Source organism: Anomaloglossus baeobatrachus, chromosome 8 (assembly GCF_048569485.1).
Source record: "Anomaloglossus baeobatrachus isolate aAnoBae1 chromosome 8, aAnoBae1.hap1, whole genome shotgun sequence".
NCBI classification, from domain to species: domain Eukaryota; kingdom Metazoa; phylum Chordata; class Amphibia; order Anura; family Aromobatidae; genus Anomaloglossus; species Anomaloglossus baeobatrachus.
Window position 1 is genome coordinate 48,394,678 of NC_134360.1, and position 14,725 is coordinate 48,409,402.

General features: G+C 49.5%; 1 protein-coding gene across 1 annotated transcript in view; it reads left to right on the forward strand.

Annotated features, from left to right (window-relative positions):
- Positions 1 to 802: 802 nt before the first annotated feature.
- The window catches only part of RAD18 (RAD18 E3 ubiquitin protein ligase), a 394,915-nt gene continuing 380,992 nt past the window's right edge, over positions 803 to 14,725 (forward strand). Inside the window, 3 exon segments of the mRNA XM_075320765.1 lie at positions 803 to 844; positions 846 to 875; positions 5,614 to 5,695. Of these exon segments, the coding sequence (XP_075176880.1) occupies positions 818 to 844; positions 846 to 875; positions 5,614 to 5,695 (139 nt within the window). The 5' untranslated portion in view covers positions 803 to 817.

A 14,725-nucleotide genomic window follows, 5' to 3' on the forward strand; every position in this document is an offset into this window, starting at 1 on the left:
CCGTGTATGTGGGAGGATGCCTTGTGAGGGGGGCGACAGCGTATGCGTGAGCGACAGTCTGGGTGAAGGGGCGATGCCACCGTGTGCATGAGCGACAGTTTGGGTGAGGGGGGCGACGACAGCCGTGTGCGTGAGGGGGGCGACGACAGCCGTGTGCGTGAGGGGGGCGACGACAGCCGTGTGCGTGAGGGGGAGGAAACCGCAGTCGTGTGCGTGAGGGGGGGAAACGCAGTCGTGTGCGTGAGGGGGGGGGGGGGGACACAGTCGTGTGCGTGAGGGGACGCAGTCGTGTGCGTGAGGGGGAGGAAACGCAGTCGTGTGCATGAGGGGGGGGAAACGCAGTCGTGTGCGTGAGGGGGGGGGGGGACACAGTCGTGTGCGTGAGGGGACGCAGTCGTGTGCGTGAGTGACAGTTTGGGTGAGGGGAGGACGCCGAGTATGTGGGAGGATGCCTTGTGAGGGGGCGACAGTGTGTGCGTGAGCGAGTCTGGGTGAGGGGGCGACGCCGTGTGAGTAGGGGGATGCCGTGAGAATGAGGACGCCATGAGAGTGAGGGGGCGACAGTTCGGGTGACGGGGAACGCGGTGAGAGTGAGGGGGTGCCCCATCCGTGTACAGAGGAGGCAGGCAGCAGCGGGACGTCTCTCATCTCCTCCTCCCGCCTCACACTGCACTGACTGCAGTGCGCTCGCACTCTCCCTTCCCGCGTTTTCCAGCTGACTGGCTGATCCTCCCACAATCCTCCGCGCACTGCGGGGGGCGTGGCCATAAGATCCCGGGAAATTCAGAGGCCTGTATGCGCGACTCCGCCGGGCACCATGGCAACCCTTAGCACAGACGGGGCCCCCCAGGGGCCAGCCGCGCGGTCCCGTGCAGGTGAGCAGCGGGCGTCCATTCCCGGGGTTGGGTAATGTAAGGCTATAAAGCCTCCGGCGAGGCTGCTGTATCAATGGGGGTAAACACACACCAGCGTACTATACCTGGGACTCCTGGAGGACTGGAAGTCCCAGCATGTCCGCCTGACGTGCAGATGTTACACTGTGCTTATGTTGTAGTTTCTGCCATTCACTTTTTATAATTAGATTGTGAGCCCCAGTGGGGACAGAGATGATCGCGCCTGTAAAGCGCTGTGGAATTAATGGCGCTATATAAGTGCGTTATATAATAATATTGCGTCATGGTGGAGCGTTACCATAGAGGTCATGTGACCTGTGCCGCGGGCGTTACCGTGATGGCGCCCAGACTTTACTTTCTGCCAAAATTATCAGTTTGTTTGCAGCGAGCGTGAAGTTTGGACATGTCGTCATGGTAACACATATGTGCTATGTTTTATTTTTGGTTGAGCACAACAGAAAGAAGGAATCACCTGGCATTATTCAGCGAGCAAGCCGCCCAATCAACTCGATCCAAACTTGTGACCGCACTATATGGCAGTGTATCCATAGAGCAATAGAAGCGGTGCTCTTTCCATCAGAAAAACATTTCGTAATAGCCGTGACAAAGAGGCAGAAGGCACTCACCAAGTTGCAAGGTAAAAAGCTGTTTATTCGACCTTCAGGTCAGGGGGAATGGCGTGAGGGAGGGGGTACACACAATCCGTCGGACGACGGCCGTTTCGCGTCTAAACGAAACAACCGTCGTCCGACGGATTGTGTGTACCCCCTGACCTGAAGGTCGAATAAACAGCTTTTTACCGAGCAACTTGGTGAGTGCCTTCCACCTCTTTGTCATGGCTATTACGGACTGTTTTATTTTTGGTTCGTTTAGCGTCTGTGTAAGGAAGCAAGGCGGCATTTAAAGGGTTATTCGTAATGACTAAGGCCGAGGCAACACGGCGGCTTCCGCTGTGATGTCAGAATCGATGCTCGGTATACGTGCGGCCATCACTGCATTTGTGTGGATCGGACCGGCGGATGGAGTGCTCCAGTATCTCCACCAGTCCCATCCACACGAATGCAGTGGTGGCCACAGTGCGCAGCCCCATTCTCAGCATCAGTGGGCGTCCCACAAGTCAGACCCCCCACAACCCACACATTATCTCCTGAGATGTGTGCAAGTGCTAACTTGTATTGTTGGGAGTTATCCTTTTAAAGGGGTTTTCCACTTGTAGAAAAGTGGTCCCCAAATGCTTTTTTACTAGAGCAGAACCTTGCCCTCTCAGGGCTCTGTTACTACTCCACTATTGGTGTTTTAGCTGAAGCAGTGACGTCCTATCGACAGCACACATCACTGCTGCAGTCAATCACTTAGGTCAACGACTCTGCACATGTAGGCTGCATTTATTTACAAGTAAAAATGCTTTTAGCAACTCTTTGCAATAAGTTTTGAAAAGAACTGAACCCAACAGTAATTTGTTCTGAACATGGATGTATATTACACTACAGGTCTCTTCAAAAAGGAAAATTTATCCCTACTCATTATATTTATAAAACTCAAATAGCGGGAGGTCTGCTGTCTACGCATCACATAGGAGACACAGACTGCTGTCTACACATCACATAGGAGACACAGACTGCTGTCTACACATCACATAGGAGACACTGAGACTGCTGTCTACACATCACATAGGAGACACTGAGACTGCTGTCTACACATCACATAGGAGACACTGAGACTGCTGTCTACACATCACATAGGAGACACTGAGACTGCTGTCTACATATCACATAGGAGACACTGAGACTGCTGTCTACATATCACATAGGAAACATTGAGACTGCTGTTTGCACATCACATAGGAGACACTGAGACTGTTGTCTGCACATCACATAGGAGACACTGAGGCTGCTGTCTACACCTCCCATAGGAGACACAGACTGCTGTCTACATATCACATAGGAAACATTGAGACTGCTGTTTGCACATCACATAGGAGACACTGAGACTGTTGTCTGCACATCACATAGGAGACACTGAGACTGCTGTTTGCACATCACATAGGAGACACTGAGACTGCTGTTTGCACATCACATAGGAGACACTGAGACTGCTGTCTACACATCCCATAGGAGACACTGAGACTGCTGTCTACACATCACATAGGAGACACGGAGGCTGCTGTCTACACCTCCCATAAGAGACACGGAGGCTGCTGTCTACACCTCCCATAGGAGACACGGAGGCTGCTGTCTACACCTCCCATAGGAGACACGGAGGCTGCTGTCTACACCTCCCATAGGAGACACGGAGGCTGCTGTCTACACCTCCCATAGGAGACACGGAGGCTGCTGTCTACACCTCCCATAGGAGACACGGAGGCTGCTGTCTACACCTCCCATAGGAGACACGGAGGCTGCTGTCTACACCTCCCATAGGAGACACGGAGGCTGCTGTCTACACCTCCCATAGGAGACACGGAGGCTGCTGTCTACACCTCCCATAGGAGACACGGAGGCTGCTGTCTACACCTCCCATAGGAGACACGGAGGCTGCTGTCTATGCATCACGTAGGAGACACTAAGGCTATGTGCGCACGTTGCGTAAATACATGCAGTTACGCTGTGCTTTGTAGCGCAGCGTAACTGCATGCGTCCTGCGTCCCCTGCACAGTCTATGGAGATTGTGCAGGGGCCGTGCGCACGTGGCGTTTTAGAGCGCAGCGCTTCGGCTACTGCCGAAGCGCTGCGTAAAAAGAAGTGACATGTCACTTCTTTCCTGCGCTTTGCCGGCAGCTCCTGCTCTGTCTATGGCAGGGGCTGCAGGCAGAGCGCATGGAATTGGCTTCACTACGGACATTTCTGCAGCGATTTAAAGCGCACATGTGCTCTTCAGATCGCTGCAGAAATTTCTGCAGTGAACTGTACGCAACGTGCGCACATAGCCTAATACTGTTGCATCAAAAACAAGAGCCCAGAGTGAGCTAACTGTGCTCACAAAGAATGTCCTGACACTGGAACTTTCCAACCTGAAAACATAACCCAGCACTGCGCTTAGCGCTCAGTAGTAATCCGTGCGTGTGTATTTGCGTGTTCAACAGAACAATTAACGGGCCAGTGGCCCACCAGGGAACTGCCCAATGGCCAGACCAGATAGCATTACCTGCCATGACCAGCCCACGGGCCAGAGGTTCTCCCCACCCCTGGTTTAAATTTCTGGACTTGTCAGTGGTCATCTATTAACATTAGAAGCATCTGCAAGAAAGCTACAAGGCCCCTAATCATACAGCATGTGGCTTTCATCCCGGAGGAATGCTGCTCCTGATCTTTTGCACTTGCTTTACTTTAGTTTTGTTTCTCTGCTGATACAAGTTCAGTGTTATTTTTTTTCTTGGTGGAAGTGTTGCACAGATTTTGGGACGTGCCATGTCCTTTTTTTTTTTGCCATTGCTGCATTAGTTTAAATTAATATTAAATGAATGCACTCGAAATGGTGAGATGCCATCATTCTGCTTTTTTTTTTTTTTTGCAATGATTTTTGCAAAACTGTGACAATGTGGTGCAGATTTACAATTTTCTGTAAATTCCAGTAAAAATACAATTTGACTGCGACTTGTAAACTCATCTGAAAATTCACAAGCTGGGTTTTGCTTTAACCTGAGGTTCTGGAATTTGCTTCACACGTGGACCTCATTCGTGGCCACCAGAGCTGGGTCGGCGCGTCATATTACGGCTGTGACATTCTTGTCACGGCAACGATGTTTTAGTTGTGATCGGGTCATTACAAGCACTGCTATGATTAGGGTAATAAATGGGTTTGTGCTTCTTGGTTGGCGCAATATGGGCATATGCCTTGTATTTAATAAGCCTGTTTCACACGTCAGTATTTTGCATCAGTGTTTCATCAGTGTGTCATCAGTATTCGGATGCCAAAAGCAGGAGTGTCTGCAAAACACAGAACAGGTGTCAGTCTTTCAATTATAGTTTTTCTCAGTAAATTCCACTCCTGATTTTGTTTAAAAGAACAGAGTCCTCAGTGGTTGATACCTTTTAATGGCTAACTGAAAAGATGGTAATAATTGCAAGCTTTCGAGACTACTCAGGTCTCTACATCAGGCATGGTATAACACAAAATCTGAAGAGTCACATATTTATACACAACAGGACTTAGAATAGTGCAGTAAAAAAAAAAAAGTTATATGAAACAGAACTATCACTATGGCAGTAAGAAAAATATGTCGCTGCCATAGTGATAGTTCTGTTTCATATAACTTGTTTTTTTTTTTTACTGCACTATTCTATGTCCTGTTGTGTATAAATATGTGACTCTTCAGATTTTGTGTTATACCATGCCTGATGAAGAGACCTGAGTAGTCTCGAAAGCTTGCAATTATTACCATCTTTTCAGTTAGCCATTAAAAGGTATCAACCACTGAGGACTCTGTTCTTTTAAACAATTTTTTTATCTCTACTGGCTAACACGGTACAAAGATATATTTTACTCCTGATTTTGGCATCCAAACACTGATAATACACTGACGAAACACTGATGCAAAATACTGACGTGTGAAAGAGGCCATACTTGGGTTTTATGCGGGGCAGTGGGCTCATCTAGCACAAGGTGAGTTTAGTATATGTAATACACTTCTTGCATGCCATTTCCCTTGTTCTGCCTTTTAGTACATTTTTGCATTCCGTTCTTCTTTGATTTTCCTGACCCTTTCCTATTTGTCTTGCAGGATCTCGACGACTTGCTGCACTGTGGAATTTGCTTTGATTATTTCAACATTGCCATGATTATCCCACAATGTTCACATAACTGTGAGTATCCCCAGACTGTTCTCCAGAGACATGAAAGCGACAGATTGATTGCCGTACACTAACAACCTCTGTCTGAGTCCTCTGTGTTTTCTTGTTGTCTTCCTCCATCATCATTTCCTCCTAAATAATTTCCCTGCACATAGACCCCGCTCCTGCACGTTATCCGGATGACAAACGAGCGCTCCGTATTAACCTCTGCTTTTAATTTGCGCCATTCACTACTCGTGATTACCCGTCATGTTCTCCCTTCAAAACGACTGCCAGTTAAAGTTCCTCCTATATCAATCACCAATAAGAATCGTTGTTTAGAAAGCGACATAATTCAGGAACACTTGTCGTAAACTCCGTTTCCTCTGCCAGGCATTTCCATTACTGTGATGTATGCGTGACATGCATTGATCCGTTCAAGGGTATAATCTATATAATAAACCCTGCTGAATTGCAGTTTGGGAGCAGAACATAATTATTTCTACAATGTCACTTAGTTATCAAATTATGTCTGATATTTAGGTTTAGAATTTAACTTCAGAAATACTTTTGCATTAAAGTTTTTGCTGATTCCCTGTTATTTTATGTTTAATGTAGCTCCATGGGTGAATGAGCTTTGGATACCTGTTATTAGCACTATGCACTGGACACAGCAGACTTCTTACACATGCCGGTTTATCAGGATTTCCAGACAATATTTGCTGGATTAAAAGGATTGTTACTTTTACTGCCTGTAGTTGTTAGTGTTTTCATGAAAATAAGACACTGTCTTATGTTACTTTTTGCCCCGGAATAATGCACCAGGACTTATTTTTAGGGTAGGGCTTAAGGGTGCTTTACACGCTGCGACATCGCTAGCGATCTCGTTAGCGATGTAACACTCCAGATCGCACATACGTTCTGCCGAGATCGCACATGTGACCGGCGCTACAAAAAATGACCTATGTGCGATCTCGGCAAATCTTATCTGCGATCTGGCGTGTCACATCGCTAGCGATGTCGCAGCGTGTAAAGTACCCTTTACTCTTGGGGAAACACGGGTTGGGGGTAAGTTTACTCTTTAAAAAAAGCAGACCCCCGGAGAAACCTACTCACCAGACCCCGGATATCTACATCGCTCCCAGGTACTCGTGCGTTACTTGTCCGGCGCTCCCAGCAGGTGTTCTCCACTACGGTCCTCCCCTGCTTGCTGCTAACCCACACACACATTTGCACACACTCATGCGTTAAGTTGCCCACGCACACACACATGCTCCAGATCGCGTGCGCACACATGCTCCAGATCGCACGCGCACACACATGCATCATATTGCGCACACACACGAGCATCATATTGGGCACACACATGCATCAGATTGCGCACACGCTTGCGCCAGATCGCGCGCACATACATTCATGATATTGCGCACGCACACACATGCATCAGATTGCAGTGGAGCAAGAGAACCTGCGGTAGAACACATCAATGTGTTGCACCGCATGTCCTCCCGTTCGGGGTCTGGTGAGTATGATTGCGGGGTCTTTTGTCTTCTTTCTTCTCACTTTTGGGGGTGTCCGCGTTCTTTAATGAATTGTCCTGGAGAATTCTTTAACTTTTTTAGCTGCATGGACACTTAATTATTGAACCACAACTAGGGCTTAATTTCGGGGTAGGGCTTATATTTAAGCCTTACTCCAAAAAGGCTAAAAATTCCTGCTAGGGGCTTATTTTGGTGGGAGGATTTCTTTTCAGGGAGACATGATACCTATTAGATGCCCGGCATTGTACGTTTTTAGCTGTTGTCAGCTGTGGTTCAGCCATCATATTGGCTTATGGCTGCATGGTGACATTTGGTTTCACATGAATTTCTAATAGTAACTGTGATGGTGGAATATGTGGGGTTGTATATCATGTTGTGTAGGTTCGTATTTCAGGCATGGTTCACTTTCCATTCTCTGTATTGCTTGTGTGTACATTGTATTGACTGTAGGTAATCACCCCCTGTAGTGTTCCTGTCCCTAGGTCTGGGGGAGGGGGGCCTGGGATCCACCTAAACTCTCTGCTTACCTGAAGAATTGGACAGTCTGTTTGAGAACTTCAAGAGAAGTAGGACGAGTAATCGTCTGGGGCAGTAGCTGTGGCTGCCCAGAGAGACCTGCACATTTATCGCTTACTGGACTTTATTCGTGTTTCTGGACTATTTTTACCCTCTGTATGGTGGATTATGTTATGGACCGTTTGATTTGCTTGGAATAATTGTTCTTTGGATTGCTCCATCATCTCTCGCTCTGCTGATTGTGTGATATGGGAGAAGGACCCCGTCACAGTGACTATCTCAGAAAGCGTAGACTTTGTATGGTAACCTTGACATGTTTTATCCAAGTAAACCTAAAGGTTGCTCCTCGGATGTGGTAGTCCTGCAACATTTCATGGAAACGGTGGTTGTGGAAATGTTGCAGATTTTACCTTTTAAATGCACTCAAGTAAAATCCATGCAGTACCTCGGTACCAGACAGGTGAATGAGATTATTAACAAACCTCAGGCTAAATAGAGATGCCCATTTATAAGACTGATGTACGGTGGCCTTGGGCAGCTTTCACACTACGTTTTTTTAACATCTGTCATGAACGTTTTTGTAGCGCAAAAACTGATCCAGTGCAAATGCGTTTTCATTTCAATGCATTTGCAATGGACTCGCGCCAACATGCGTTCACATGCGTTTGTGTGCGTTATAGTGAGGATCCAGCGACTTGCAGTTTTTTAACTTTTTTCAAAAACGATACTTGTAGCGTTTTTGAGCTGCGTCCAAATACTGCAAATTGCTGGATCCTGACTATACTGCACGCAAACGTATGTGAATGCTGGCATGCTGATAGACAGGATCCTGCTTGCTCTGCTGAGCATGCCCAGAAACCAGCCTGGCGTGATCAGTCTCCCTCCCCCTCTCCCCCTCTCCCCCTCTCTCCCCCTCTCTCCCCCTCTCTCCCCCTCTCTCCCCCTCTCTCCCCCCTCTCTCCCCCTCTCTCCCCCCTCTCTCCCCCTCTCTCCCCCTCTCCCCCTCTCTCCCCCTCTCTCCCCCTCTCTCCCCCTCTCTCCCCCTCTCTCCCCACTCCGTCTCTCCCCTCCCTCTCTCCCCCCTCCCTCTCTCTCTCCCCCCTCCCTCTCTCTCCCCCCCTCCCTCTCTCTCCCCCCCCTCCCTCTCTCTCCCCCCCCTCCCTCTCTCTCCCCCCCTCCCTCTCTCTCCCCCCCTCCCTCTCTCTCCCCCCCTCCCTCTCTCTCCCCCCCTCCCTCTCTCCCCCTCTCTCCCCCTCTCTCCCCCTCTCTCCCCCTCTCTCCCCCTCTCTCCCCCTCTCTCCCCCTCTCTCCCCACTCCATCTCTCCCCTCCCTCTCTCCCCCCCCTCCCTCTCTCTCTCCCCCCCTCCCTCTCTCCCCCCCCTCCCTCTCTCCCCCCCTCCCTCTCTCCCCCCCCTCCCTCTCTCTCTCCCCCCCTCCCTCTCTCCCCCCCTCCCTCTCTCTCCCTCTCCCTCTCTCCCCCCCCCTCCCTCTCTCCCCCCCTCCCTCTCTCTCCCCCCTCCCTCTCTCTCCCCCCCTCCCTCTCTCTCCCCCCCTCCCTCTCTCTCCCCCCCTCCCTCTCTCTCCCCCCCCTCCCTCTCTCTCCCCCCCCTCCCTCTCTCTCCCCCCCCTCCCTCTCTCTCCCCCCCTCCCTCTCTCTCCCCCCCCTCCCTCTCTCTCCCCCCCCTCCCTCTCTCCCCCCCTCCCTCTCCCCCCCCCCCTCTCTCCCCCCCTCCCTCTCTCTCCCCCCCTCCCTCTCTCCCCCCCTCCCTCTCTCTCCCCCTCCCTCTCTCTCCCCCTCCCTCTCTCTCCCCCTCCCTCTCTCTCCCCCTCCCTCTCTCTCCCCCTCCCTCTCTCTCCCCCTCCCTCTCTCTCCCCCTCCCTCTCTCTCCCCCTCCCTCTCTCTCCCCCCTCCCTCTCCCCCCCCCTCCCTCTCCCCCCCCCTCCCTCTCCCCCCCCTCTCTCTCTCTCCCCCTCCCTCTCTCTCCCCCCCTCCCTCTCCCCCCTCCCTCTCCCCCCTCCCTCTCCCCCCTCCCTCTCCCCCCCCACTCTCTCCCCCTCCCTCTCTCTCCCCCCCCTCCCTCTCCCCCCTCCCTCTCCCCCCTCCCTCTCCCCCCCCACTCTCTCCCCCCCACTCTCTCCCCCCCTCCCTCTCTCTCCCCCCCTCCCTCTCCCCCCCCACTCTCTCCCCCCCCCTCTCTCTCCCCCCCTCTCCCTCTCTCTCCCCCCCTCTCCCTCTCTCTTCCCCCCTCTCCCTCTCTCTTCCCCCCTCTCCCTCTCTCTCCCCCCTCTCCCTCTCTCTCCCCCCTCTCCCTCTCTCTCCCCCCTCTCCCTCTCTCTTTCCCCCTCTCCCTCTCTCTTTCCCCCTCTCCCTCTCTCTCCCCCCCTCTCCCTCTCTCTCCCCCACTCTCCCTCTCTCTCCCCCCCTCTCCCTCTCTCTCCCCCCCTTTCCCTCTCTCTCACCCCCCCTCCCTCTCATGCCCCCCCTCCCTCTCTCTCCTCTCACCCGCCTGAGAGCGGAGGGCGCTCGTAACCATGGTGAATATCGGGTAACCGCGGGCTTAGTTACCCGCTGTTTACCTTGGTTACGTGTGCAGGAAGCAGGCAGCCAAGCAAGTTACCCGATGTTTACCTTGGTTACGAGCCTCCGCAGCTGTCAGATGTCAGCTCCCAGTCTTTCACGTTCAGTCCCCCTCACTCCCGATCACATGACTCCAATGCCCGCCCATAAACTTAAAGTGACAGGATTCTGCAAAATAACACATGCGTTTTTCTTTGCAAAAACAGGATCCGCTTTTGCAGCAAAAAAAAGTTCATGACGCATGCTAAAAAAAACGTAGCGTGAAAGCGGCCTAAGGCAGCAGAATTTTCCTGCGAGCTAATTATCCTGCGGTGCATATTTGGGAATCCGCAGCATGTTAATTTCTGTTGCAGTCAGAGTACAAGTGTGGTGTGGATTTTTCACACTGAATTCAGTCAGCAAAAAGAAATCCGCAATCAACTTGTGCTTTTGCAGGTTTTGCTGTAGATTACTTTCAGATCACCAGACACATCCAAAGTTGTGATAATGTATACTCACCTTACCCTGCCGGTCCTATGGTGACACTTGCATGGTGTCCACCTCCAGCGATGATGTGTCACATTGGCACAAAACCGCAGGCTCGGTTATACGTCATATGTCTATACGTCGGACACACCATCCATGGAGCCGGGGGAACCGAGGCTGGCGGAGACGAGGGAAGGGTCACAGGAGCACCATGGTACTAGTAAGGGGAATATGGCTCAAAATTCACATGGAAATTTTCTGCAGCTAATATATGACCTTGCACTGACCCTTCTCAAACCCAGCGATTGCTCATCTCCTCCATCTACGTGTTCTTTCCATGTGATTTGCTGCCACTTTTGTGCCAAATGCACTGAGCATCAGCAGTGAGAGGTTACAGGCGGCCACGATTACACCAGGGTGATAGAAATAGAATTGCCGGTCATAACTCAGCTCACATCAACTCTCTCCATGTGTGATTTATCTCGAGTTCCTGCCGACGCGGACCGGGGGGATGTAAATAGCGCTTCTTCTTCGGAGCATTGTACCCCGGCGGCCTTATCTGTTGTTTACACGGTTTATTAGCGCTTCCAACATTTGTTATCTCGGTTTCTGCACTGATGCATTTCCATATTTATCTTGATTTTTTCCATTCTAGGTTCCTGCGGTATGTACTGTATAAATAGTGTATAAGTCTAGGAAGCCGGTGGCTAAGCTCTCCGTGGATGGAAGGATTTACCCCAGATATTTTTTCATGTACTCCTATGGTTATTGTGGAGTACTGTTGTGGTCTGCATTTTCATGTGAAAAAAAAAAATAGTTTACATTTTTGTAAATTTTGTTCATGTGCCTTGATCATGGTTTATGGATGGTCACTTTTTACCACCGCTTTTAGTGCACCCTGTTACCTCTTAAAAGGGCTGTCCTCGCCTCTGACAACACCTTCTCAATTGCTGCAGCTCCCCATGTAAAATTACAACAGCTTGTACGCCACTCCTATGCCGGGGCTGTTCCTGCGCCGTCTCTGTCTGGCCTCCCAGGGCTCGTGTAGCGTTGTCACGTGAACCCTGAAGCCAATTAGCAGCTGCTTCCCTCTCATTTCCTTTTGATAAGGCCTGAGACACACGGCATGAAAATCGGAGTGAGTGGAGTGCAATAAAACATCGCATTCCACTCGGACCAATATTAACCTGTGCGTCAGCATCCATGAGCGATTATTTTCTCGGCCCCAATCGGACCAAGAAAACAATGTCAGCATGCTGCGACTGTAATGCGAGACTCTTTCTCTCGCACTCATTCGTCTATGGGGCGAGAGAAAGATCGTACTGCACTCACGGTACACCAATGTACCGCGAATGCAGTGCGAGAATGGCAATAGCCGGCAACGGAGAAGAGAGAGAGATAAATCCCTCCCCTCCTCCATACCAGTCCGCCCCTCCTCAGCGCTGGCCCGCCCCGCCTCAGTGCCGACCCGTCCCCCGCAGCTGAGGTCCGATCGCATGATCGGACCTCAGTCGCAGTGACACTCGCATGACACTCGGCTCATGCTGTGCTGCCAGCGTGAGCCGAGTGTCATGCGAGGATCATATTAGTCCCCGTGTGGCCCTGGCCAACTGATATCCAGAGGATGTGCGAGTGGCTGATCTCTGACCTCCTCTAAATGTCAGTTACGTCTGAAGGAAGCGAGAAGAAAGTGTCTGCTGATTGGCTGCAGGGCTCACGTGACACAATGAACCGCGAGCCATGGCCACTGCTTCGGCTGCAGTTATTATTATTTTTTTTTGCCTCCCCTTTTTCCACAAGCCATAACTTTTATTTTTGTGTCTGAAGGCACATTTTTTGCAGTATGAGTTGTGGTTATGCATGGTGCCATATAATGCGCTAAAGTGAACCTGTCAGGTGCAATATGCACCCAGAACCACGAGCAGTTCTGGATGTATATTGCTATTCCCTGCCTAACCGTCCCTGTATACACTAGCATAGATAAAGAGATCTTTAGAAAAAGTATTTATAAAGATCTTTTATCATATGCTAATGGGCGTTAGTTTCCTTGGCTAGTCGGCCCCCTAAGCATGTAACCACACCCCTGTGGGCGTGCTAACATGCTAATGAATATGTGCAGTCTCAGAGGCATGGTTGCGCTCACCGCCCTCTGCTGCCACCGCACTCGACGCTGTATTTCAGCACAGTGCGCATGATCAGAAGTCCTGGACTTCCAGTCATGTGTACTGTGAAGCCAGGTGTACCCGTCCCTGCTTCAAACTGGTGTAGTGTGCATGAAAAGAAGTCCGGGGACGCTTCGATCGCGTGCACTGAGCCGAAAACCAGCAGTGGCAGCACAGGTGAGAGCGATCATGACTGTGACGCTGCGCATTCATTAGGAATACTTTCCTAAAGATCTCTTTATCTATGCTACTAGATACAGGGACAATGGATTAGCAATATGCACCCAGAACTGCTCGCGGTTTTGGGTGCATATTGCACCTGACAGGTTCCCTTTAAATGGGAAAATCCAAGTCTGGTGACGTGATGGAAAAAAAACACCCCACAAGTTTGATTTATAGTTTTTGTGAGTTTAGTTTTTACAATATTCATTTTGCAGTAAAAATGATCACATTTATATACAAATTGTCTCTCCAGGAACGTAGACAAACTCTAGTGCAGCGCCACCTATTGGAAGTAGCGATCCTAAAAGTCAAATGTGGATTTTTAACAATCCTTTGCATATGACTTAGGATATATATGCCAGATCAGAATCCCAATTTGCAGACAAGGTATTTTGGGTTGCTTGCCCCTCATCAGTGCATAGTTTTTTTTTTTTATTTTATTAGTTTTAACAAATTTTGAACTTTATAAAAAAAAAAAAGTTGTGTTGTGTCTCAATTTTCTGAATACTGTAACTTTATTATTTATCTTTAAACTGAGGTGTTGGATTTGTACATGTATTCATACCATTTTGGGGTACATACAATGTGCAGTAACTCAAAAACACTTTAAGCATTACAATTTTCTATTTGGTTTTAGACCATTACAGTGGAACCTTGGTTTACGAGTACAATCTGTTCTGGGAGTGTGTTTTTAAACCAAGTTACTCGTCCAGCAAAACAAAATTTCCCATAGGAAATAATGGAAGCTCAGACAATTTGTTCCACAACTTGTTCAATGTCCTATCCTGATCCTCTATTGTGCCATTCTACACATGCACAAACACGCACACACACACACATACTATGCTCACATTAGCTTCCGTTCAGTCGCTGGCCACCTGGTTCTTGTAGTTCACCGGTACAGGATATGTATTGGGTAACCATCGCGACCGATGCCGGAGCTTCTGCTGCCAGCGCACTGACGTCAAAGGCATGATCTGCTTACTATCTGATTGGTCAGCGCGCTGCCTTTGAGTAGCGGCTGACAGCGGAAGCTCCTCCATCGTCGGATGGTTACCCGATGCACATCCTGTATTGGCCAACTACAAGAACCAGGAGGCTGGCGATGGAACGGAAGCTAAGGTGAGCATAATATGTGTCTGTGCGCGCGTGTGTGTTTGTGTGTGTTTGTTTTGTATGCTTGTGCGGATTGCAAGAGCGGGTCAGAGCGCGGTGAAAATACAGAACCGGAAGTGTGTGCAGTGAGTATTTGCTCATACAGCAACGCTTGCTCGTAAACTGAGTTACAAATTTACAGCAAGCTTTGCTCATATAGCGAAATACTTGCACACCGGGTTACTCGTAAACCGAGGTTCCACTGTAATTTTAATCTTCAATAGATCAAACCTTTACAGATGTAATGGCATGTGTGTGTGTATTGTTTTTCCATTTTATCTTTTTTTTTTTAAATTGTTTGTCTGCAAATATGGTTGTTTACACCTAATGGAGATGTCTTATCATTTCTTTACATTTATTGTTGATTAAAAAAAAATAAAAAAATCAACATTTATTCAAATATGGTCATGACCAAAGCCAGCA